The sequence below is a fragment of the Brachyistius frenatus genome, unplaced genomic scaffold (genome assembly GCF_029030835.1).
Source record: "Brachyistius frenatus isolate BFR_SWC_R1_liver_20210118 unplaced genomic scaffold, ASM2903083v1 Contig_15, whole genome shotgun sequence".
Taxonomy (NCBI): Eukaryota; Metazoa; Chordata; class Actinopteri; family Embiotocidae; genus Brachyistius; species Brachyistius frenatus.
Genome location: NW_027210614.1, coordinates 5289385 through 5314517, shown reverse-complemented (window position 1 = coordinate 5314517; position 25133 = coordinate 5289385). Strand labels below are relative to the sequence as shown.

General features: G+C 40.7%; 1 protein-coding gene across 1 annotated transcript in view; it reads right to left on the bottom strand.

Moving 5' to 3' along the window:
• smyd3 (SET and MYND domain containing 3) overlaps positions 1–25133 on the bottom strand; it is a 74761-nt gene that overhangs the window by 31794 nt on the left and 17834 nt on the right. Inside the window, exons 4-5 of the mRNA XM_069693756.1 lie at positions 25037–25094; positions 22259–22410 (exon numbers count right to left, since the gene is read on the bottom strand). Of these exons, the coding sequence (XP_069549857.1) occupies positions 22259–22410; positions 25037–25094 (210 nt within the window). The remainder of the gene's footprint in view (positions 1–22258; positions 22411–25036; positions 25095–25133) is intronic.

The window sequence follows — 25133 nt, the reverse complement described above, 5'->3', positions numbered from 1 at the left end:
ATATTACTGCAAAACATTACAGCTGGTGGAAAAACTATGTTTGTGCATGTGTGTGTTCAAGTGTAAATGAAATATTGTCTGATCTCCTCAGAACTAATCCCATGGCTATTTTTCCCAACACTTTATAAATAACACTTCTTTAACTGAGCTGCCTTGTCCAGGAAAGGTTACATTTTGTATCTCATTAGCTTTGTGTGTTTTGGCAGCTCGGATGGATCAACTCACAGCAGATGCCACAGTGTTATTTAGGCTCCAGATGAAACCCTCTCTCGTCTGAAATTCGTATCACTAAAAATCTGAAAAAAATTGCAAAGACATGTAGTCTTTGCATATAAATGAAATAAGGAGCCTTTCAGCAAAGCTTCAAACCAATTGCCTGCACCAGGTAAGCTGTTCAGAGGCCCGGCGGAAAACTGTAACAAGTACTGAAGGAGTTCTTAAATGTGACGCAGTTCTTTCGTCAGTAATTGGTGAAAGTTACGAAACACCCGGCACTGACTTTTAAACACAAATTACATTACACACATCAATTCAAACTTTAGCCTTTACACCACATTCATAGCTGTTCCTCTATTAAATGCTTGAAAAGGTGCTTAAAAAACATTTAACTTCTGTTTCGTAACTGCAACATACGCATATACACTCTCACCCATCACCATACTCGTATCTTTTTGCTTTTATATTGCTTTTTTTGTTTTTGCTGTGATTGTTGTCGCCTATACGCTGTTGTTATTTGTTTCCATTCTTTTTATGTAACGATATTATTTCTGCATGTAAACTTTGTATTTTCTGTAACTGTAAACTTTAACATTATCAGGTGGAGGCTTCAAATAAGCCCACTGGTTTTGTTTTTGCCTCTCCCTGCACTGCACTGACTTTTTCTTATTTTATAAAATGTTGTGTGTTTTTAATTTGTGCAAAATATATCAAATCCAAAAATCCAAAAATCAAATAGTTCAGTGTTGCCCACAGCGGCAACACATCCTCAATTGCTGCTGCTTTTGTGCAAACATGACCTGAGAGGTCAATCTAGTTTCAGTTTCTTTCCACGCCGTCTCCATCTGCGACTCCCTATTTCAAGCCACTTGTTTTCAGCAGAGCAATGAGAAAAGGAAAGAAGCAAATTTTAAAAAAGGAGGCAAGATATTAAAAACAATAAAGCAAGAAATTTTGACAACTGGAGAGGAAAAGAGAGGCATGCTTAGCAGACAGGCTGGTTAAATCAGAAGGAATGGGGTGGGTAATGATAAAAAGAGCATGATATTGTTTTCAGAGAAGGATTCTTTGTAGGAAATCGTTTTTCACTGCTTGACTGCTCCGCCGTATAATCTGAATCAAAGGGTGTTTCACGGGGGAATAGCGATTCCTCCTTCAAGTTTGAAGGCAGCAGTCAGTCAGCTCTGAATGGCTTTCCCTCCCTGCATTTACCTTTATCTAAAATATCCTTTTCATTCTTAACCCTTGCTGAATGCAAAGACAGTCAGAAGCTGCTGAATATGCATTAATGTCACCCATCAGCCCGACAAATAACATTGTTATCTTATTTCCACTTTTAGTTTCAACATGAAGAGGCCCAAATTAAGAGGGTGAAGCTTGTTAAGTTCAACTAAATGAGAGGCGTGTTACAAAATACAGTGAGCACAGTGAATGTTGCCAAATGGTGACGGCTTAGCCCATCTAGAGTTGCGTGGCACTTGTGCCATTGCTGATTTCATGCTACTCAATGTTCAACTTCTAGCAATTTTTAACATCTGTAATGTAATCAAGGCAAAGTACACTGGCACAATTGTCCACAGCTTGGTACAACTTCCCATTCTTTAAGCTAAAATCTTCATATTCATGGAAATTATCACTGATGTGTTTGTTTTTTTGCTGAAAGTTGTTCATGGTGCATTCTATTCATCAGGGATGGGTCATGATTTTTCAAAGTTGTTAAAAAAAGAAGATTTGTGCAACTATCCTCTTGCCATATTTCCCTTGTTTTTACTTGCACCTGGTATTAGTGTATTACTAAAACCAGAAGAGGGTGGTAATGCAGCCAAAAGCTGTTTTCCAACCACTGATAAATAACACAACAAGGAGAAATCACGCTACGACCAGGCTCTGGTAAAACACCACGATGCAAACATGAGAAACACACAAAGACAACTGCAACTGTTACAAGTTCTGTCTGGAACTTCTTTTGCTGTGAAAACTCTGCAAAGTAAAGCTAATATATTATAACTCTTCAACCACTATGGATAGCAATTCAAGGGAAAAATATAGAGCAGACGGTGCATCCTCACATCAACAATCATTGGCTGACTTTGTCACCAGAAGTAAATTTGACGTTAGAGATGCAGAACGAACAACAGCGCTAATCTCAAAGATGAAGTTTTGTCGAAATCGAGGGTTTTTGAAGGTTGATAGCATTTGTTAAACCCGAGTTTATGGCATGAGTGTGTGTACATATGGCAGATGTCTTCGAATAAGGTCTCACAGTCGAATAGTTCCCAGGGAATATTCAAGAGTATTTTTGCTTGAAATGCCCCTTCCGAGTATTTATCTGAATCAGACACTGCACAGTAAAATACCATCGTATCATTTTAGCATGTGGTCAAAACATATTCTACTGAGGGAATTATGGCTTATGTCAATAAACACTGTATTTCTAGATGGCCCAGTATCATTAAAGGCACTTGCCCTGATGATGGTTTTACACAAATAAAACCTCCTCTGCTTCTCTCTCACACCCACGCTCATAATCCCTGAGGTTGTAAAAGTACAATTATCTTCCACTCCAGGATGACCATCAGGTTATAGGCCAAATGCTTCATCCAATTATCTGTGCCTACACCTTTGTGCATCTGTGCATGTTTACGTGTTCAGACATGATGAAGTGCTTACACATTACATTCACACCAACAAAACCTTTGCGCATTTATACGTAACGTGTGTGCCTGCATGTTTTGCACAGAAAAAAGTGTAATGAGAATGGTATTTTTATGGCACAGATAGTGTTTAATCAATAGTCCCCCCACTAATGACATCATATCCATTACAGCTGTGTTTAAGAGAGACTGCATGTGTGTGCATGTGCATGTATTAGCATGCAGAAGGGTTGGATGGATTTGTTTGTGGTACATTGTTTTGTGCAGTGCTATAATGTTTTGAAAAGGATCGTGCAATATGTTGTTTCCTTCAGTGACAGGGAAGACCATTTTTGAAATACAATTTTTTATTTCTTTTTCACAATTCTGTCCTGCCATCTCAGTTTACTGCAGAAGGCTAGGAGGTTTAAGGAATCAGTGTTTCATCATTTTGTGCTGTAAAATGTTCCTCCTCATCATGTAAAAGGATAGTTTTACTGGTAAGTGACAGTGTGAGTTTAATATTACCAACACAAATTGGTTGTTAACACACAGAAGCTTCTAACACTGACCCCTCAAACACTGATCAATAATTCCCATCAGATGCCACATTGCATATAGTTCCACTTATAAGACAATCGCAGGGATTTTTTTCAGTATGCTAATGGTAATTTAACTGAGTATTGTAAGCCAAGTGATTAACTTAACCTTTATTCTGATTTCTAACAGCCATGATTGTGCATTCTGTGACCTTTAAATAAATAATATAACAAACAATATCCACAGAAAAAACGTTTATAAAAACAGGTTTTGCTACCCTGCCATCACGCAGATGGGTGTGCACATATACTGTATATGTGCTGTGTAATATACACAAATACACTGTGCACGTCTTTGTGGCTGCCATCCAAAAGTGTTTTTTATCCTTTTAACATGAGAGTGTCTATGAGTATTTGTGTATATGGAAAAATGTGTGTGTGTGTGTGTGTGTGTGTGTGTGTGTGTGTGTGTGTGTGTGTGTGTGTGTGTGTGTGTGTGTGTGTGTGTGTGTGTGTGTGTGTGTGTGTGTGTGTGTGTGTGTGTGTGTGTGTCTGCCTGAGTGTGACATGTGCACAGGTGTAATGTAATCTGCTTTTGATTTAAAACCCTGTTTGTTTCTTTTAGTGATAAAGTAGTGCCTTGGGCCCTGTGTGTATGTATAAACAACATGTGTGTGCACACTATAGTGATAAAGTGGTGCCTGGCCCAATGGAAATTACACTCATCCATCTCCTGCAGTGCACAAGCACGTGCACACACAGCGCACACACTGAAAAAGGCAGACAACAGAATGAGGAGACATTCCTGTATTTATACTCACCGAGTCCTGGTGGGGTGAAAAGCCTCCAAAACAACATGTATGGCAGGCCTTGTGAATGTAAAGCCATCAGTTGAAAAACTCAAAGACCAACGAAATAACATTTAAAACATGAGTCACAGAAGCTCTGATGTTAAACTGTGAATGTCAAAGCCAGTGTTTACTCTAATCAAGGTAAAACAGTACAAAAACAATAAGTTACACAAGGTCAACGGGGTGAAAGAAACATTATGCTAAGAGGTATTGGGTTGTTTTTTAAGCACACTCATGTCAGAAATAGTCAAAAGATTACATCACTTTTTACTAGAGTTCAACGTCACAACTTCAAATATCTTGTTTTGTCCATCCAACTGCAGCTTTTTAAAAATGTACTAATATAAAAGTAGCAAAACACATGGAGAAATTCCCCCCCCAAAAAACCAACACCAACAAACCCACCGAGTCAAAAGGAAAGAAAAACATAAACAGTGTCACAGAAATGACAAAAGAGGGTGAAAGTTCAGAGAGTGCTCCTATTGCGCACAAATGTTGTGAAGCTCTATGACGTGTATGGAGTAATGGGAAATGGGAAGCTGAAACCTTCATGAGTAAGTACTCAAAGTTTCGTTGCTTTATTAAAATCAGCACCTAAGTTTCACATGTTTTTGTGACCACTGGTCTGGATGTGTCTTCGATTACTCAATGGACCTCAAACTTGAGAAAAGAGCACACGTCAAAGTTTGTGTCAAATTATTGGGAAACAGAAGTAACAGCTAGCCAAATCTGTCGAGTAGGAGGGGGACAAATTCACGGTGCACAACCTCTCAAATATCCCCATCAAAAAAATACCTGGTTGAGCTCCTGACCGGATGCGTCTTTGTTGGTCCCTGAAAGAGACATTCTATCGCTTTGAAATGCAAATGTCACTCAGAGCACCTTTCCAGGCTCATTGCTTCATTGCTGAAGGCTTTCTGAAGCATTTCAAGGGTCGTTGCTGCCAATTTCCTGAGTTTGAAACAAAACTTGTTGTGCCCTCTCTGATCAAGTCCATGAAATCACAAATGCGTCCGGACCAGTGGTCACAAAAATGTGTGTAACTCAGGTGCTGATGTTGATCACTTGTCTTGTAAATGCCGCTACAGTCCCATTAAAAACTTTCTTCACATCAAAATCATGGCAGGGCGGATGGGGAGTGGTTGTTGTTTTAAACTTATTAGATGGACTACAGGCCTGTTTCCTATTTTTCAAAAAAAGGGCCTTTTAATTGTGTAACTAAGGAGCTACGCAACAGTTCATTATTCATTCACTGTGTGTGTTGTCTGTAGAAACGCTGTGCTTTTTATAATTCATAATCTTCAATAATTCATTTATTTATTCCGGCTTATTTATTAAACTGCACAAAACAAATACAACTAACCTCTTACTGATTGTTACCCTGGGAGAGATAGAGAGTGTCATGTCAGCACAACACACATGCGCGCGCACACGCACACGCAAACATATGTACACACACGCACGTATGTGCACACACACTTGAAGTAGTTAATTAGTGAAACTCTATGGCTTATATTTTTGTCTCAGGAACAAACCCCCATGGGCAGAGAGGAGGGTTGGCGGAGACAAAGAATATTACAAAAAGAAAGATGAGGAGAGGGAAGGAGAAAACAAGAATTGATGATGAGAGAGAGCAGATACCACATGGTATAAAGACCAGGGCAAGCAGAAAATCAAGAAACACAAAGGTTGTGAAAGGAGCGGGGAAGAGGAAAAACATAATTTAAAAAAGGAATGAGATTACATTACGTTATTTAATGTGATAGAGTTGAAGTTGGAAATGGAGCTACGCTGGGTTAGTCTGGCACTACTAGACCCAAATTCACTGTTTGAATTCATGGATCTGGCCACGCTCCATTGACAATTGTTTCCAGTGGTTGCAACCCAATGGGTGTCGACCTCAGGTTAATTTTTAACTATTGGAGCAGCCTTTAACCAATCAGCATTGACCAACATGTGCGGCAAAAGTCTACCACCACTGCAACTCCATTTAGAAAAAAACCCGCCTGACTTCAACTTCATCACACTTAGCCATTGACACAGGTTCCCGGTTGCTATGCCCTTCAGAGAGGTTGAGCAAACATGAATTAAAACAGGGTTTCCGTGCTATAATCATAGTAAAGAGAACTGAAGCTGTGAGCAATAATCCAGCAGAGCAAACACGTTGAATCTAAAGTTTTCAAATTTTTTAAATCAGTATTATTCTTAAAATGAGTCTGATAATAAATTAGCAAATAACAGAAGCAAAAAATTGTCTCAAAATTAGAGAATGTAGAGTAATGCTGCACGTATTTGGTTCAGTTTCCCTTTAGTGCAGTTATTTTTTTTTTTTAAAAGGATCTATTTGTAATGGTTTACCAGCTACAGAAAGAAGATCTGAATCAAAAAACACACCGCAGTCTACTCCGTTACCCCTCACCCACTTGGTGCTCTGTCAACGTTTTCTATCAGCTGTTAAAAGACAAAATAACATTTTGAATTTATTTTGTCTGAGATTGTTTCTTTTTATTTGTTTGTTTTTGACACTTTCATGATAGTACAGAAAAACCGGCAAAACATTATGTTGGTATTTACCGATGCACAAAAACTCCATTGGCACTTTGTCTGTTAGTAATAGCTGCAAAACAAAACACAGGGAGGAAGGTCAGCGAACACTTTCATATTTTCTATCCTTCCCTTCTGTCTTATTATTTATCACGGCCTGTGAACACGTGTGTGTGTGTGTGTGTGTGTGTGTGTGTGTGTGTGTGTGTGTGTGTGTGTGTGTGTGTGTGTGTGTGTGTGTGTGTGTGTGTGTGTGTGTGTGTGTGTGTGTGTGTGTGTGTGTGATTAGTTTCCATTCTCACAAAACTTCTGAACTTTTCACCTGTGACAGACACCATGCTAATAGTCGTATATCACCTTACTCAGGAGAGCGATGTGTAATTCACTGTATCCAACATTAGATCTGAACAGAAGATAGTGCTGACGGTAGCCAAAACAAATAGGAGCTACTTTAGTTGAACTCTTTCCCACAGACTCAGCAGGGGTAACTGAATTTCTAGAAGTCTCTTCCTGACAGTTTCCAGATGTGTTGGCTTTTATGAAATAGTTCCATGATGACTGTGGTCAAACATAACAAGACTGTTATGAATCGAGCAGAGAACCTAATGTGACACTTGGTCCATGTCCCAGGTAGGAAGATTTCCCGAGCAGATATGACACCAACAGGCATTTGCAGATTACAGTGGGTGTCAGTGATCGATAGCTTACATCTTCAGAAGTTTCAATGTTTTTCCAGACAGATAAATGTTGCAAAACCTTACAAAATTAATAAATTGCCACTCTGCTTTTTGTGTAACAACAAAATAGGGTGTGAGAACACCAAGGCACCGAGAAGATGTGTAGGTTTTCCATCCTCCCTTGACTTCTATATCAATGAGGTGACTACAGAAAACCTCTAGACCGCATTTTCAAGTAATTTTATACAAAATTTGATGTACAATAATTTCATCACTTACATTGGAAAAATATGTTTTGATTGTTTATTTTTGTTAATTAGCAATCCTCACAAAATGATTGTTGCGGTCGTGAACAACAGTGACAGTTTGTGTTGAGAGGTTAGCTTGTCAATGATTCAGATTCTCCATAAGTCTGCAATGTTGAGCTCCAGAGCTGAAGAATCAAATATAGAAACGATAGTGTGTGTGCTGCACAGGAGAGCTCCAGTGTCTCTATGGTGTCACATCGCTTCATTAGTGTGACTTATAATTGCCATTCCATTTGCTGGTTTTTACAACGTGTCAATGTCAGAAAAGAATTCCATTTAGTTCACAAACTACCACATGAAAAATAAAACTGTTCAAGATCCATCTCAACAAATAGAGCACTGCCATCCTGAACATTGGTTTTATATTTTATGAATCTATAAGTCACCTAAGGCAGTTATGGAGAGTTGGGCATCATTAGAGTGAGAGATGAAGGAGACAGGGTAGAGGGACTAGAGGATGAAACAGAGAAACAAAGAGAAAGCCAAAGGATGATGAACACACACACACACACACACACACACACACACACACACACACAGGTCTGGGGGTTGAAGTCAACAACAGCAGGCGACTGTCTGGAGGCTAGCTTCCACCAGCAGTTTCAAACAGCGTGATGGAAATATGATACGGACTCATTGCTGCGGGGAGAGTTGGCCTATAGCTTTTCTCAGTGGTCAGACAAATAAGCCTTCAGCCTCAGCATCACAGAATAGCAGCTTCCATCCTCTTCCAGCAAATACGGCTATACATCTCTGTCTGTTTGCTGCTTTTCTTAACACGACGACGCTACCTGCCGTTGGGAGGAAGCTTTTACCCAGAACAAAGGCCTCACATGATTCCAGGGTTGGTCCTTTATTTCAGATTATGTAGCAGAGAGTGGTTTCAGCCAAATATTCAGCGATCAGAAATTAAAATCAACTGCTAAGTTATAATAAGATAGGTTACTTTCATAGCTCAGTAGAGGGATCCTCGAAATACTAAACACGGGAAAGCCTGTCAGCAGGGGAGCAACTGTGTGTGTGTGTGTGTGTGTGTGTGTGTGTGTGTGTGTGTGTGTGTGTGTGTGTGTGTGTGTGTGTGTGTGTGTGTGTGTGTGTGTGTGTGTGTGTGTGTGTGTGTGTGTGTGTGTGTGTGTGTGTGTGTGTGTGTGTGTGTTGTGCAGTGTACTGGAAGAGCATTTTTTCTGTTCAGTGGAGCTGACACACACCAGCTGTACATGGCACTGAGGTAACTGCCATGGCTAACCATGCCATCACCAGGAATGTCGGTGAGGTGTGCGTCAGATTGTGACTAGTGGTTTAGTAATCCTCAGTGAAGGCCTTTATAAACAATGGGTGGTGATAATGGCAGTAAATACGAAGCGTAACAGGACAGAGATGAGCGAAAGAGAAAAGGAAAATTATGAACCACAGTAACAAATGGAAAAAAGAAATTCACGCGAAAAGAAAACTGTCAATATTCTTTCGTAACATACCTCTACATATGGCTTCTTTACTTTGCTGTGTGTGTGTGTGCATGCACATATCTTCTTGAGTTATTGATTAATAGATCCCCTAAAGGAACAGGATATTAACGGTGACCTCTACAGAGCAGGACACGGAGGAACAGAGTGAAACAGAGGCAGGAGAGGAGAAAAATAGTGGATGAGAGAAGGATGGATTTGTATGGAGAAATGACAGCCAACATGCAGTGCAAGGAAGGAGATCGAAGAAGACAGGTTAAGGCTACATCCACACAAATTCCTTTTTACTTTTTTAAACGCGTAACATTTGTGATGCTTACGTCTAGCATGCACACTACCGTGGGGTTTTTGAAACCTACAACAGGAAATTTTGAAAACGATGATGAAGATATCCACATTTGCTTCCAGATAGGGTTTTATCAGTCATGACATGTCCCTCCCTGATTTGTCATGTCCCTATCACATGACCCTTGTCCAGAAGAAAACAAATTACATCAGCCTTGATTACCAGTGTTTAATTCAACATGGATAACGAATTACAGGCGTTACTGACCTTGCTGCATATGCTACGCAATGTTGTGAGGTAAATTCTGCATTTTATAAAACTGCTGCTGCCTACTAGCAGTCGAACATGGAGCGCTGGTGTTGCAGTGTATTTGGTGACCCATCCGATCTGTGACCTGACCTGACATTCTTACCCTAACCATCATCATCATCACCATCATCATCGTGCCTAAGAAATCTGACCAACACTGAAGGTCACAGAATTTGAGCAGCCGTTAAATACTGTGTATCACCGGTTTCGGTTCGTGTGCCCAGTGTGTGCATACAGTCGTGTGATATTTGTTTTCAGATGAGTTAGTATGGAAGGAGATTTGTGCTAAAACACTTGCACGAACAGAGACAATTTTGTTGTTTTGATACACAGTTTTAAAATTAAAAAAACATGTTTGTGTGTACGTAGCCTAAGACCAACAAACACACAAATATCTAATATAATTCTTTTAAATGCCAATCCTCAGTTGGTATAAAACACCATTTCGGCTTTCAGGTGCTACTTCATCTGCATTCAAACAATAAAGGCTTTCCCTTCACTACATGGACCACATTTGGATCACAGACTATGTGGACGTGGCACAGAGGAGCTGCAGACAATTATAGATTTGCGTTCTAGTTATTGTTAACTGCATGGCAGTCGTCAATATTTCCTCAAGCATACCTCTAACAGGAAACAAGACATGGAGGAATTGAAGAAACTAATGAGAGAGAGAGGGAGGAAAAAGAAGGGAGAGGACTTTTTTACATTTTATTCACTTCTCGTGTTTCTAGCTTTATAATTACAAATGAGAAAGTAGGAAAATGAGACACGGGGAGTGACCTGAAGGACAGGAAAAAGAGAAGACCTCCATATTTAAAAGAAACAACTTAATGGATACCAGGTAGACATAACTCCATCACTACCCAGATCTCCTTCTAATTTCAGGTTTACTGGTGTTTTCTGCCTCTGTGGCATGTCAAACATTAACGGTGCCTGCCTGAAAAAAAGATAGAAAAGACAGAAAAATGTGAGAGGAAACGTGATAACAGCAGTGGTGGTAGCTACATTAGTTAATTTTAATATAATGAAAAAAAAGGGGGAAAAAATACTTCTCTTAACGACCTCTTGTCACCATCTGAACCTCTTCTCTCTGATCTCTCCTTCCTCCACCTCTTTTTTCCCCCATTCCTCTTTCCTTAATCAACTCATCTTACTTTTCTCTCATCTTCCGGTTCCTCGGTCTCTTCCTCCTGTTCTCCTCTACCCCCCTCCCCCATCCCCACCCCTTCCCCCCGTCCTCTGCTCTTCATCAGCTCATTGCCCATTCCTTCAGAGAGGTGTCGGCCTATCCAGCGGTACAACCATGGGATGATGAAAGGATGAGGGAGTAAAAAGGAGGTGGGGGGTGGAGGGGTGGAGGCAGCAAAGAAGGGTGTGGTGAGCAGAGATTGTGATGTGAAATGAAAGATCAAAAACATCTAATCTCTGAAATGTCAGCTAACTGGGGAGAAATGCCCACCCACCCGTAGACAGAGAGGGGGCTCTATTTTCATATTTATACCACAAGTTTAGAAAAGGTTTAAATGAACCCCAGCGTTACAGATGTTTCATTACTTCATTTCAATCAGGAAGTGAAAAAGTAAAGATTATTCTGTCTGCAAATCTCAGATGGTGATTTGGTTTAATGCTTGCCACCACTGTTCCTCTGCTTGTGTGCCCGGCTAGAAACAGGACGCTTCGATTTCAGGTCAACAAGGTGGTCTATCCGTTAGTGAATGTCCCATAGGGGTATGTAGAAGACTTCTCATTTAATGTTTTCTGCTATTTTTCCTCCCTACTCCTCTGTTCTCCTACCATACTCTTCCTCCTCATCTTCTTCTTCTTTCCTTTGTGTTCTTCCTCTTTGCGCTGCTCTTCTTTCTCATCCCTGGCAGAAATAGTTAGTGTTCCCTCACCTGTGAAACTAGGAGATGTCCTTGACTTACAAGGACAATACTGCACTCTCTCTCTCTCTGTGTGTGTGTGTGTGTGTGTGTGTGTGTGTGTGTGTGTGTGTGTGTGTGTGTGTGTGTGTGTTCTGTACAGGGGAATCATTGTATGAAAAACACACAACACACCTCTCTCTCTCTCTCTCTCTCTAAGCTGGTCATGACACACACAACAGTCCAGTCAATATCTTTGTGTGATTGTCATTATGTGACATCATTGTCATGTGTTAAAATTGGATCACATGTAGCCTGAAGCTAATGACATTCACAAGACCGATGAATGCAACTGAATACTGCCAACAAGCGATTCAATACACAACTGGAACAAGACACAGCCTGTTGACAGCAAAGTTATAACTCATAATGACGTACATGTCAAAACGAGGGAGTGACCGAGGGAATGCCCGTGTCCAGACTGAATGTGTGTGTTTGTTCATTAGACCTCGCCACTCTGGCGCTACAGAGGCAAACACCATTACTCGCAAAAACATTCCATGTGAGACACACACACACACACACACACACACACACACACACACACACACACACACACACACACACACACACACACACACACACACACACACACACACACACACACACACACACACACACACACACACACACACACACACCCTGTAGGGCTGACCATTCATCAACCTATCTATCACATTCAATCAGGAAGTGAGGACTGATGCATCCATGCACATTCTACACTGATAAAAATGCTCTCATCTGAATGTGAAAAGTGTTTTTCAACGAATCCTTGGTGATTTTTACTTGATTGTAGTCCACACGTATGGTCATTCAGTTATTACAGTTCTGTTCCCACAACTCTGCTGGGAGTACATTTTTCTCTATTTGCCTACATCCCTGGAACTGGCAACAACTTATACTTTGATGAGAGTCAAAACAGAACGGCAGCATTGAAGGTCTGACACAATCCGAGATAGATGCAGACACAGAGACTGGATGCTCATGCAGTTCTTAAGTAAATCAAATAAAACCAGTGTAACAATGGCCAAAGAAAAGATACCAGCTGAACGAAGTTGTGCTATTCTCACTGATGTAGCATACCGATGTTTATTAAATATATATATATTTATATATTGACGCGGCAGATGGTTTGTCACACAGAACCATCTGAGAAGTCGTCCTTGGAAACTGTTTAGAAAAAGGGAAGGGACTTCTGAAAAAAAATACTTGGCATCTGATTGGATGAACCATCTGTTTATCACCATCTATCACCGGCAAACTTCAACAAATCAGATCTTTGTTGTTTTTGAATGAAAAGTAGGTTCTTGTTGTCATCACACCTAAAACATGCCTGAAGCTGCAGAGGACGCCAATTGGTCCGAACCGCCGCTGGTTTGGACACAAACACATAACTTGAAGCCTGACCAGATGGATGGATTCACATGATCTCGTGAATTCAGCTGCCTCGCAACACAAATGTATTCAGATAAAATACAGCCTAAAATAGAGCAAGAATGAGATACCTTCGAGGAAAGGAGAGCTGTATTAAAATGACTTCACAAAATATTTGTTCATACCGATGTTTATTAAATCAAATCACATGGGATTTTCTCTCTCTAACACACGTTGCAGACTCCAGGGGTTCGCAGTAGGAGTCAATTAAAGGAGCTCCCCTTTGTAATTACACTATGTTAGCTGTAATAGCCCACTGGGACAGGAGTGTTTGTGTGTTTGTCCTTCCTCCCGCTGTCAACTTCCCCTCCCACTCCTTTAAACTCTCTTCATCTCGACCTGGGGGTGTTTCCAGGGAGGGGCTCATTAAATCCTGAATCCCCACCTTGACCCCTTTAAGAGGGGAAATACAGTGATCATTTTATTGCTAGCATCCTTTTTAGTAAGATGGAACATAAAGTCAATGAAGTAGAGTCATTCTTAAGGAAAAACTAAGATAAGTATTTCATTTTAGAAAATTACTTCTATTGTAATCATTTATAAAATTATTACTGTGCAAAAACATGAAAGAAATGTTCTCTGTCCTGTTTGACTCATGCCGCAATTGTGTCCAACCTCCCATTTCTCATCCTGCTCGCTTTGGGTCAGAAAAACTGCTGACGCGTCTAAACCTACTCTGCCAGATCCAATCAATACAGAGACACTATTTCACACCAACCAACACATACACACACGCACATACGGGAATATATGGACTCTTACTGACACATGTTTTTAGCACATACACCCATTCTAATTTACCCAGTAATGGTGGCAAATCGGGGGAAAAACAGAGAAGCTGAAGTGTTAATAAGTGCAGCTGTGGCGTTTGTATTCGGTACAAAGGTGCCCTGAAATTACTGAATTTACCATACAGAAAACTAACAATACTGATTTCTCACATGGAGTCAAGGGGATGGTTATTTCAGCCTTGTGCACTCTTTGCTGGCCAGCTTTGCTGGAGAGAGGAGAGGAGAGGAGAGGAGAGGAGAGGAGAGGAGAGGAGAGGAGAGGAGAGGAGAGGAGAGGAGAGGAGAGGAGAGGAGAGGAGAGGAGAGGAGAGGAGAGGAGAGGAGAGGAGAGGAGAGGATGAAAGAGAGGAGAATAGTGAGCATTAGGGATGACAAATTGTTTGACATTACAGAAAACCGCAAACGTGTGCAGATTCTTGAAGAGTCCACTCCGAGGAAGAGGAGGAAGAGGAGGAAGAGTGTTATGTGTACATGTTTTCGCTCTCTCTCTCTCTCTCTCTCTCTACATGATCAAATGCAGACATTTAGTTTCCAAAGTATAAAATCATTGGCAATTATTAAACATGAAAACAATAGACATTTTGGGAAATAGCTTATTTGCTATCTTGCTAAGAATTAGATGAGAGGATCAATACCACTTTTATGTCTTTACACTTAAAAGGCAGCTTTGCTTCACGCAAAGACTGGAAACAAAGAAGAAGAAAAAAAGTATGAGCCTACCAAGATCTCCAAAGGTCACACCAACTTCCTGCAGTTTTGATGCCTTTGGCAACAAAAGGAAACCCACAGAGAATTCAGGAAGTCACTGCTCTTAGCCAAAAACTGGTCTTGAACATACCAACCCATAAAACAAAAACATGACATTTTATACTTTGGTTTTACACCAAATAAACAAATGTTATATAATGTGCAAATCAGTAAGCTTTACAGGTACTAGCTACTTGTTACCATTACACTGGGCGAAGCTGGTTTCCCTGTTTCCAGTCTTTGTGCTAATGCTACTTTTCAGGCAGCCGGGAAGTTTCCCGTTTCCCAGATGAGAGCAGAGCGTTCACACGAGTTACCTGCTTCTGTTCTGTTGTAACAAAGTAACGTTAACTAAGCAAAGTAGCAGCAAGTTAATGCTTTCTAATCTACCTGCATGATTTCTGTCAGTTACAGTAATGGTAAGTAGTGAGCCGGAAAGCTGACGTTATGTTAGACACTTTAAAAACTAGACGATGAGGACAAATTTATGAAGGTAACTGCAAAAGTATTGTTTAACGTCACAATACCCTGCTCGTTAGTATGTCCTAAATTGGATTGTTGTATTTTTGCACAGAGCAAGAATTTTGTCGAGTAACATCAAACCTACTCGGATATTCGCAGTTCGACACGTGTTCAGGTGTATTTTCCAACTCAGAAGTCAGAACTTTCCCAATTCGCAGTTGCTTGTGAACATGCGATAACTTAAGCTAACCAGCTAGCTGGTGGAAGCCTCATATTTGGTGTACAGAAATGAGAACTCACTCATCAACACCAAACAACTCACACAACTGCCATTGTTAGTCAACATTTTGCAAACACACTAAATTATAGTTTGCGATAAGAGTTATTTAACAGCAATTCAAATTTTTGTTTTGTTGTCTGTACACAGGAAGCATTGAGATGAGACAATGGAAAGAATAAAATGCGTGTGTGTGTGTCTGTTACCACATTCACACAGTCTCATTTGTGTTCCTGATGAGCTGCTGGTGTTTAACAAGAGGAAGCACAGCATGGATGCCCATTAAAAAAGGAGAGAACAGAAACCACAAATACAAATGCAACCGAGCTCTCATCTGTGCAGCCGGTGTGGGACGGCAATTCAGCGCACATAAAACACAAGCACACACGTGATGATTTGCTGGTCCCTCACGTTGAAAATAATCCTCCTTATAATGAGGTGCAGCTAATAGGCTTTTGGGGTTTCCAAGTTTTTGTTATGTACATTACACTTTAAAACATGGCAAAAACACAAATGTCAGATCCATACATTTAAGACTGAGATTAAAAGTCAGGGAAGGTGTGTCTCACTGTCCCTGAGCAGAGCTTGGCTATGGTTTAAGAAGAGACAGAGAAAATGAGATGAAAGACAGATGAGAGGGAAACTGAGGGAATGAACCCCGAGGAAACTCATTTATATTCAGGATGGAAATAAAAGAATTGATGGTTAAGCATTCTTTGGCAGGATACTTTACAGGCTGCTATGTCTTCATTTCACTCATGAAAGTTTTACATAACTCACTAATGACCCGCCGACAGGTGAGCCTTGGAGAGAGGATGGGTGGGTGGATGAGCGCACACTTAGATCTGTGATTGCAGCTGAACCACGGCTGCATCTGAAATGTTATTTTACAATCAGTTTCACGAACACTGCCTGCCAACCAGAACATTTTCTGTTCAGCATTTCTGAGGCTTATACTGTGCTCTTCAAAAATCAAAATTAACTACAACTACTAAAAATAACTGTTCTGTACACTGTGAAATTACAATAATTTGTACAAATATGCACACAGTATAGTAGCTTAAACATTCTAAATGCCAAACTGTGTTGCCTGCACTGAATTTGTACTTCCAAACATATACATAAATTGGCTGCTGTCAGATTTTAAGGTTCTACAAGTACATTTCAGCAAGTATTAAGAAATAAATAAATCTTGGGAAATGCATAATTAACACAAACAACAGAAATCAGTAAAGGGGAAGTCTCTGTCGGCGTCTATACTGGATTTGAACTTTACTTAGTCAGAAGGACACAGGAAATTGCCACAAAAATGATGAGAAAATATTAGTACTCCAGAAATGAGTTAAACCAAGGACATAATCAAATCATCACCGCACTGCATCAGTGTGCAAAAGTGTCACCATAGGATATGGAAACCTGGGGACATATAAAGTAATTATCTTTACCACTGAGAGAATTTCATTGCAATATTATTCACAAAAATACTGACAGAGCCTTTTATCTAAGAATAGGCCTCTAAAGCTGAGGGTGTGTATAAAGCCCAGTTCAGACCAAAGATTCACGACAAGACGAAACTCTTTTAGATCGTTGCAGAGAAAAGTTGCAGCAGTTGAACTGTCCCATCTCAGCTCAACTCAAGCCAGCTGACGGAGTCACCTGCGAATCACTTTCTGCCGTCTCTAGTGGGCAGTTTTTGACTGTAAGACATAGTTTTTTCTGCTTATTAGAGGAGCTGATCCAGAAGAAGATGAAAGAAACTGACAAAAAGAAGGAAGAGCTCCTGTCTCAGGTTCATTCATTTGCATAAGCCTCCTGGGTATTCTGTTGTAGCACCGTGGGTGGCTCCAAAGTCTCTATCCTCTCGCTTTGTTATGTTTTCACTGTTTCATCCTCAGTAAAAAATGCAACTGATGCAAGTATCTGACTTTCACAATCCTCATTTATGTTTTAACATAGTATAAATGAATTCTTTCTATGAAAAGGTCTGAAAAGTCTAAAATGGAAATACAGAGAGTCGTTGCTGTGGGGATGTCACACCGTCTCGGCTAATTGCTTTGTTGTATAACGGCAGGATGTGACAGACGAGTGAATTGCAAAAAGTTGCAAGTTTTAACTCGTCTCGTCGTGAATCTTTGTGCAAAAAACTTGTTGAAATGTAATCGTTTTAAAAACATTTTCTAAACTGTACAAGACAACACTGGTCTCACATTTAGTTTAGGTTTTCCACAATTATGTAAAATAGCATTACAAGGGACCGCCCACAATAAGTTAGCAAGGCTCATAAGGTTTAAAAAGCCATTTCCCCCAAATATATTCCTCTAAGAAAATGGATCTATACATACACGATAATTAGGCAAACACATAAACATAAGCTGTGAAATATAACAAAGAAATGCTATTATCGAAGGCAGGCTGGCCATCTGGAGTATCTGCAGTCTGTTTCCCACGGGGCCAGTCAAACTTTTATTAAAAGATTAAAGAATGTCCCATTTGGTCTTATATTTGTCTGGACAGCCGGCAGATGTGTGTGTGTGTGTGTGTGTGTGTGTGTGTGTGTGTGTGTGTGTGTGTGTGTGTGTGTGTGTGTGTGTGTGTGTGTGTGTGTGTGTGTGTGTGTGTGTGTGTGTGTGTGTGTGTGTGTGTGTGTGTGTGTGTGCGCACGCGTGTGCGCGTGTGACAGTGAGTAAGGCAAGGATATACAGTAAACTCAATACATCTCATGAGTGCAGTTTTAGCAAGTAATACAAAAAAAAATGGGATAAATAAGGGAACAAAATGTGTCTTGATATACGGGAGCCATACAAATAATTTAAAAAAAAATCAAATATTCCAAATAAAACAGTGTATAATGTATCCACAACAGCAGGCTGTATTACATTAGCTATTCGTGATATGCTGCATGTCAGATGGACTGTTTCCGCCTTTGCATTTAGAATCCTTTCCAGTCACAGTGTCAAATGTGAACAAGATAATTATCCTCTAAAAACACAATTTTTTTATGACATCAGCATTTGCAGTTGAACAGGAAATACGGTTATTCAATTACTGATAGCCTGAGCCTTTATTAAACTGCCAGCCTTTATTTGTCCTGCATGAGGGAACTAATAAAAGGATAATGTGGGCAAGAGCTGATAAGCCACAGGGCTGAGCTATGATTAGCCGTGATAAACCAAAGGCTAATATGGAAAGTGAATGACCAATCGGTACAAGAACTACGCCACCATGTTTGTGATTATGTTGCCCTCTGCGCTGAACACAGTATTATGTCATGTAATGTTTGATTCTTCATTGGGGATTCAACCTGGTGTACCGCACAGATTAAATCCTGTGATTTAAAAGGATTTATTAATATTATTTCAGGCCCCTTGTTTGCTGTAAATGGGGAAGCCTTCGCTCCATAATGTTAAATACAATGTATATACACATGTGATAGAGTGGACTGTGTGATTTACAAGTATGAAGGCAGAAGTCACCATCAGTATCTAGTATATAGTCAATAATAATGATAATCCTACTGTTAGAAATCATTTATACCAGAGCAGAGGACATTCCAACACCAGGTGAGGGTCAGAAAATGGTCTGCGATCTCATATCAGACTACATGCTGAGTGTTTTCACCCCAACAGGAGACACAGGTCTTTGTTGGGTGATCGTTTTGGTGTGAAAGGATCATTTCTACGGCCCTGGCTGAGGAATCTCACTTTCTGGAACATGCCTCTGCATACGATTCAGGAAATTAGACAGAACACACAAACACTCCCAATTTGGTAAGTTATCAGCCTCTATCCCTGTGTAAATCCCTCTGAACCAGCAAAGAACAGTAATTACTGTAAATGTTGGAGCGACAGAGAGGAGAGCTGAGACCGAGTGAGGGATAATAAAAGGAGATGGGAGAGATAGCGGCTGCTGCAGCTGGAGCCAAAAAGCTTTTCATTAAGCGAACCCTACCCCCAACTCACACTACACACATACTGCACATGCCTATCTCCTGCAACATACTGCTGCTCAGATCACTTTGAAGAATTAAACGACAGCATCCAGATTTATTCAAAATTATCCAATTTTCAGCCGAACCTCCTCTAATCTCTTCTTGATTGCCTCTCGCTGTCCCTCTTTTTAGCCATGTCTCCTCCTCCCTTCTCCTCTCTCGCTCTTAACTTTAACATCTGCATGTCTTATCTCTTCAATCGCCTCTTTCATCTGCCATTCACTGTTTCCATTTCTTTCAGTTCCTTCCTCCCCTTCTCCCTTCTTTCTGTGTGCTTTCCTCCCTCCTTTTTCCCCATCTCTTTCCCTCATGTCAATCATTTCCTGTTCATCATCTCTCCTCCTCTTCCTCTCTTCATCTTCACCTCTCCCCGGGAGCCCACAAACATGCAGCCAGTTTAAGTCAATTAAACAAATGTTTTTTGTATTCTCTCTTCACATTGTACTGTCTGTGACTGCATTCATGATGGACTTAAAGTCATTACACTAATCTGTGTATGTGTGTGATTTTCCAAAGCCTAAGCTAATTAGGCTGCGCCCACTGCCAGCAACAATGGCAGATCAGGGAAATGCTGGAGAGATAAGGCTAAACATACTAACACATATACACAAAGATGATTTTAATGACTTCATATGCTGCATAGAAACACATGCAATAAAAATACACAAGAACATGTTAATGCAGGAGTGGGGAAAAAAAACATGCAAACAGTGTATTTTTGTACGTTCTATTATCGCATTACTATTTCCCAACTAAATTCCTACCTCCATCTTCCTTTGACCTCTTCATTTATTTGGCCAATTAATTCAGAAAAAAAATATTGGTTATACCTCTGCATATGCAGAAGTACCTCCTACAGAGAAAGTTTGGAGAGTGACAACTTTCCCATTCGTTAAGGTGCACAAGTTTGATGGTGTCTGCATCCCATTTAGCTGCTCAACAGATGGCCAATAAATATAAAAGAAAGCCATGAGAATAAATTACTCCTACACACAAACAAGAAGTTGCACTCACACCTGTACAACGTACATCTGTCCACACGCAGAAGTACACCTACACATAGATATACACACGCTATACTACGAGAAAAAAAAACAAATTAACAAATAAATTATAACAACCAAAAAGTGAGCGCTAACATACACACAGATGATTACTCAAACACACACACAACACTCCTCATTTCTGCTCCTGTAATTGAAGCCAGAACCGTTTTCAGCAGGGGTGTAAATTTATTGGCTCCACACTTACACATGACACCAGGTGGTTATATATGTGTGTTGTGTGTGTTGTGTGTGTTGTGTGTTGTGTGTGTGTGTGTGTGTGTGTGTGTGTGTGTGTGTGTGTGTGTGTGTGTGTGTGTGTGTGTGTGTGTGTGTGTGTGTGTGTGTGTGTGTGTGTGTGTGTGTGTGTGTGTGTGTGTGTGTGTGTGTGTGTGGTCTGTGATAAATCATCTCTATATATAGGTAATAAACATAGTTTTCCATAGAGAGTTTCCTTGCTTCTACCACGGTCAGATGAGAGGTAGGCGTGTTCGTGTTTCCCAAGAGTCCCAGTTACAGTCTCATACACACACAGAGCCATAAATACAGCTACTTCAAACCTTTTACCAGGCAGAGTACGCACTCTAGGTTCCTATCCTTCCTCCACTCATTCTTTTTCTATCACTTTTTCACGAGCCTCCTTTTTTTTCTTCTGTTGTTTATGTCCCATTTTCTATCCTCAGTTTTTCTTCTCTCTCTAACTCTCCATGTCTATGTGACCACCATTTCCTCCTTTGAAAAATTCCCTCTTAAATGAGGAGCCAATATTTTTTCTCTTAACTTCTCTCACTATCGATGAGTTGAATGTGGTTAATAAGTTTACTCTACAGATTACACATTATAGGACGTTACAGCCAAGATACACAACAGTATAGTCATTTTTCCCTCAAACTATTAAACACTTCTTTCTGTATACATCCATCATGGTCTGGTTTGAATCAGCCACCAAACAGGACCATTTAATCACTGACTCCTAATCTTTAACCCCATATTTGTATGGTCAAAAAAGTCAATAATTTGCATTGGATGTGCTTGTTTTTTTTCACGTGACTGTAAGTATCCTTTTGGAACCCAAAACATAATTTTCATCTGACTTGAAACATGAAATGTAAGAGATGCTTTGTATATTGAAAATTAGATTATGCAAGTCAACGGTTCATTGTTTTAAGAGTAAAGCATTCACGTCATGGAGCTTATGAGTAAGTATTGCTCATTTGCAACTTTTATGTTAGTTTTGGGAAATAAATCTTCATTCATTATTACTCGCATATTATCATCATATAATCACACACACACACACACACACACACACACACACACACACACACACACACACACACACACACACACACACACACACACACACACAAAGACTTCTTGGAATAGAAGATCCGAGGAAGAGCCACATACGCTAACACATAACAGAGGCAGAGCAGAGTGTAGACAAACACATCCCTGCACACAAAACAACTTGCGGTATAAATTCCAGTGAAGACAGCTAGTGTGTTTTAAGTGAATAAGACCTGAAGTAGTTCTGGGAACACATAAACACAAGGATCTGATTACAGATGCTGGGAAGATCTTAGACACATCTGTGGTAGAGCCAAAAGCAATAAGCAGATGCTTGTGTATTTCTGTCTTTTTGTGCTGAGGGAGGCATGTTTGCATTTGGGTTTGCGTATTCATGTGCTTCATGAGTATGCCAAGGCTATGTAGTATACACAAAGGTATATGTGTATATTGTGTTTACAAGCATTCAACCAACCTTTGCTATAAGACTGAGGGCTTCTCGGCAAGAAGGGGGCAGTACAGACGTCATATCGTGTGTCAGGTCAGGTACTTCCTGTAGGTACAGCTCTAACATGGATGCCAGCTGAAACAGGCCTTGTTTCTTCTGCTCAGACATAGTATTCAGGTCTGTAAAAAAGAATGCAGAAAATCATCCGTCTTTGGCTAAACAGTTGCTGTCTCTTGTTGACTGTGTCTAAAACAGCAAACATGTTCTTCTCAAAGTCGAGTCGTAGAACCTCATATTTGTGTCTCAGGAGAAAGACTACAAATTATGTAGTTTAGTATATGAGAGAGAACCAGGGGGCTCCCTGTAAACTCTTTCTTCAACAGGTTTAGTTCACAGCCCTCATCTGTCTCCTCCACACACCACACCTCCAAAACACCTCCGCTGCCTCCCCCTTCCCTCCTGGTGAGCTGCATGGACACAGAGCCCCCAACTTCAAAGGGCTCTTCCACCACTGACACCGTGACCCTCCTCCCCCCATCTCTGTGACGACTGGCCATGTTAGGAGACAGCTGGAGAGACTCCACCAACGCAAGGCTGCAGGGCCTGACGGCATCAGCCCCGGGGCCCTGAGGACCTGCGCCGTCCAGCTGGCTGTTGTCCTGCAACACCTCTTCAACCTGAGCCTGAAGCAAAAGGAAGTCCCGGTATTGTGGAAGACGTCGTGCCTGGTTCCTGTTCCGAAGAAGACGACTCCATCCGGCCTCAACGACTACCGACCGGTTGCCCTCACATCTCACGTGATGAAGGTGCTGGAGAGGCTGGTCTTGGCCCACCTCAGACCGCTGGTGAAATCTTCTCTGGACCCTCTGCAATTTGCATACCAGCCTCATGTGGGAGTGGACGACGCCCTCATCTACCTGCTGCAACGAGTTTAGTCTCACCTGGACGGAACCGGTGACTCTGTGAGAATCACTTTCTTTGATTTCTCCAGTGCATTCAACACCATCCAACCACTGCTGCTGAGGGAGAAGCTGCAGGTGATGGAGGTGGACACGTCCACCATCTCCTGGATCACTGACTGGAACACAGTTTGTCCGACTGGGCGGTGTTCTGTCCGACACGGTGGTCGGTGGTCCAGTACAACTCAGAGTCCTGCCACCTGCAGAAGTTCTGTGATGACCCTGCAGTGGTTGGGTGCATACGGGATGGACGGGGGGAGGAGTACAGGGCAGTAGTGGAGGACTTTGTGGAGTGGGCGGGTAGAAATCACCTGCTTCTGAACGTGGCCAAGACCAGAGAGATGGTGGTCGACTTCAGGAGGAAGACGACGGCTCCACAACCGCTGAGAGTTCTGGGAGAGGAGGTGGACATGGTTGAGGAGTACAAGTACCTGGTGTCTCCATGACAACAGACTGAACTGGAAGACCAACATCAACGCTGTCTACAAGAAGGGGATGAGTCGACTCTTTTTCTTGAGGAAACTTCGATCCTTCAATGTGTGCAACGAGATGTTGGAGATGTTCTACCAGTCTGTTGTGGCCAGTGAACCGTACTTCTAGTAGTCTGCTGGAAGGGAGAGAAATGGGGGGGGGGGGGGCAGCATTGGAGCCGGAGACACCAACGGACTTAAACTGGTTAAGAAGCCCGGCTCCATCATTGGCAGCAAACTGGAGAGTCTGGAAAAGGTGGTGGAGAGGAGGACGCTGGACAAACTGTTATCCATATTGGATAATCCTGACCACCCTCTCCACCACCTGCTGCAGGGACAGTGGAGGACTTTCTCCTACAGACTCCTCCAGCTCCGCTGTCATAAGGACTGATACAGGAGATCGTTCCTGCCCACTGCAATAAGCTCACCTCTGGCAAAATCCATCACACATCATTAACACCGTTGCACTGTTTTTAATTTAATTTAATTTAATATTATTCTATTTTATTTGTATATAATGTGCATTTTTTTTTATTTTTTATAGTTAATATTTTTACTACCTCTTTTTATTATGTCATTTCTATTGCTTTGCCCTGTACATGCTGCTGTAGCAAAATAATTTCCCCTTGCGGATTTAATAAAGTAAGTAAGTATGTATGCATCTATCTATCTATGTATGTATGTATGTATGTATGTATGTATGTATGTACAGTATCTATCTACACATGTATCTATCTATCCATCTATTCATGTATCTATCTATCCATCTATTTTATTATAGATCTCAAAACATATAGTATCCAAATTATGTTACTAATACAGTGAAATTTCAATCTCCTGTAAACATACTTTTTTTTGACACTGTATATATTGCTCAGCTTGTTGTTGATGCTGCTCATGTTTCCAGTCCTCACCTTTTTAAACGTATTTGTATTAACAATGTTAATCAATATTGTTAATGTTTAATAAATAACGGCCTTTTTTATTATTATTTATATTTTTTTATTCTATTTATCTATCTTATTGTATATGTAGTTGTATTTTTTTCTTATTGTGTGCACCTTTTCTTTTTTCCCTAACTGTGTTTCTATGCTGCTGTGACCACTAAATTTCTCCACTGCGGGATTAATAAAGTCTAAAGTTTATCAATCGTTCTTGTTCTACCTTTAAACATCTGGCAAGAGACTAACTGTGGATGAAAATAGAAAGTTGGCCTGTGGCTAACTCTAGAATATTTACAGAAAGATTTATAAACACTGCCCTTGTAAATAAATAAATAACAACAAATAAGTGAGAAGATAAACCGTTTTTCACTGCAGTGGCATTACAATCAGGATAAACACACACATGCATTCACTGTTGCAGGAGAGACTTACGTGATTCATGCTCTTCTAAAGTGTAGAGCTCCTCACTACTGTTCTTAGATGGATTTAACTGAAACAAAAGAAGAAGGACGGGGTATTTGCACATCTT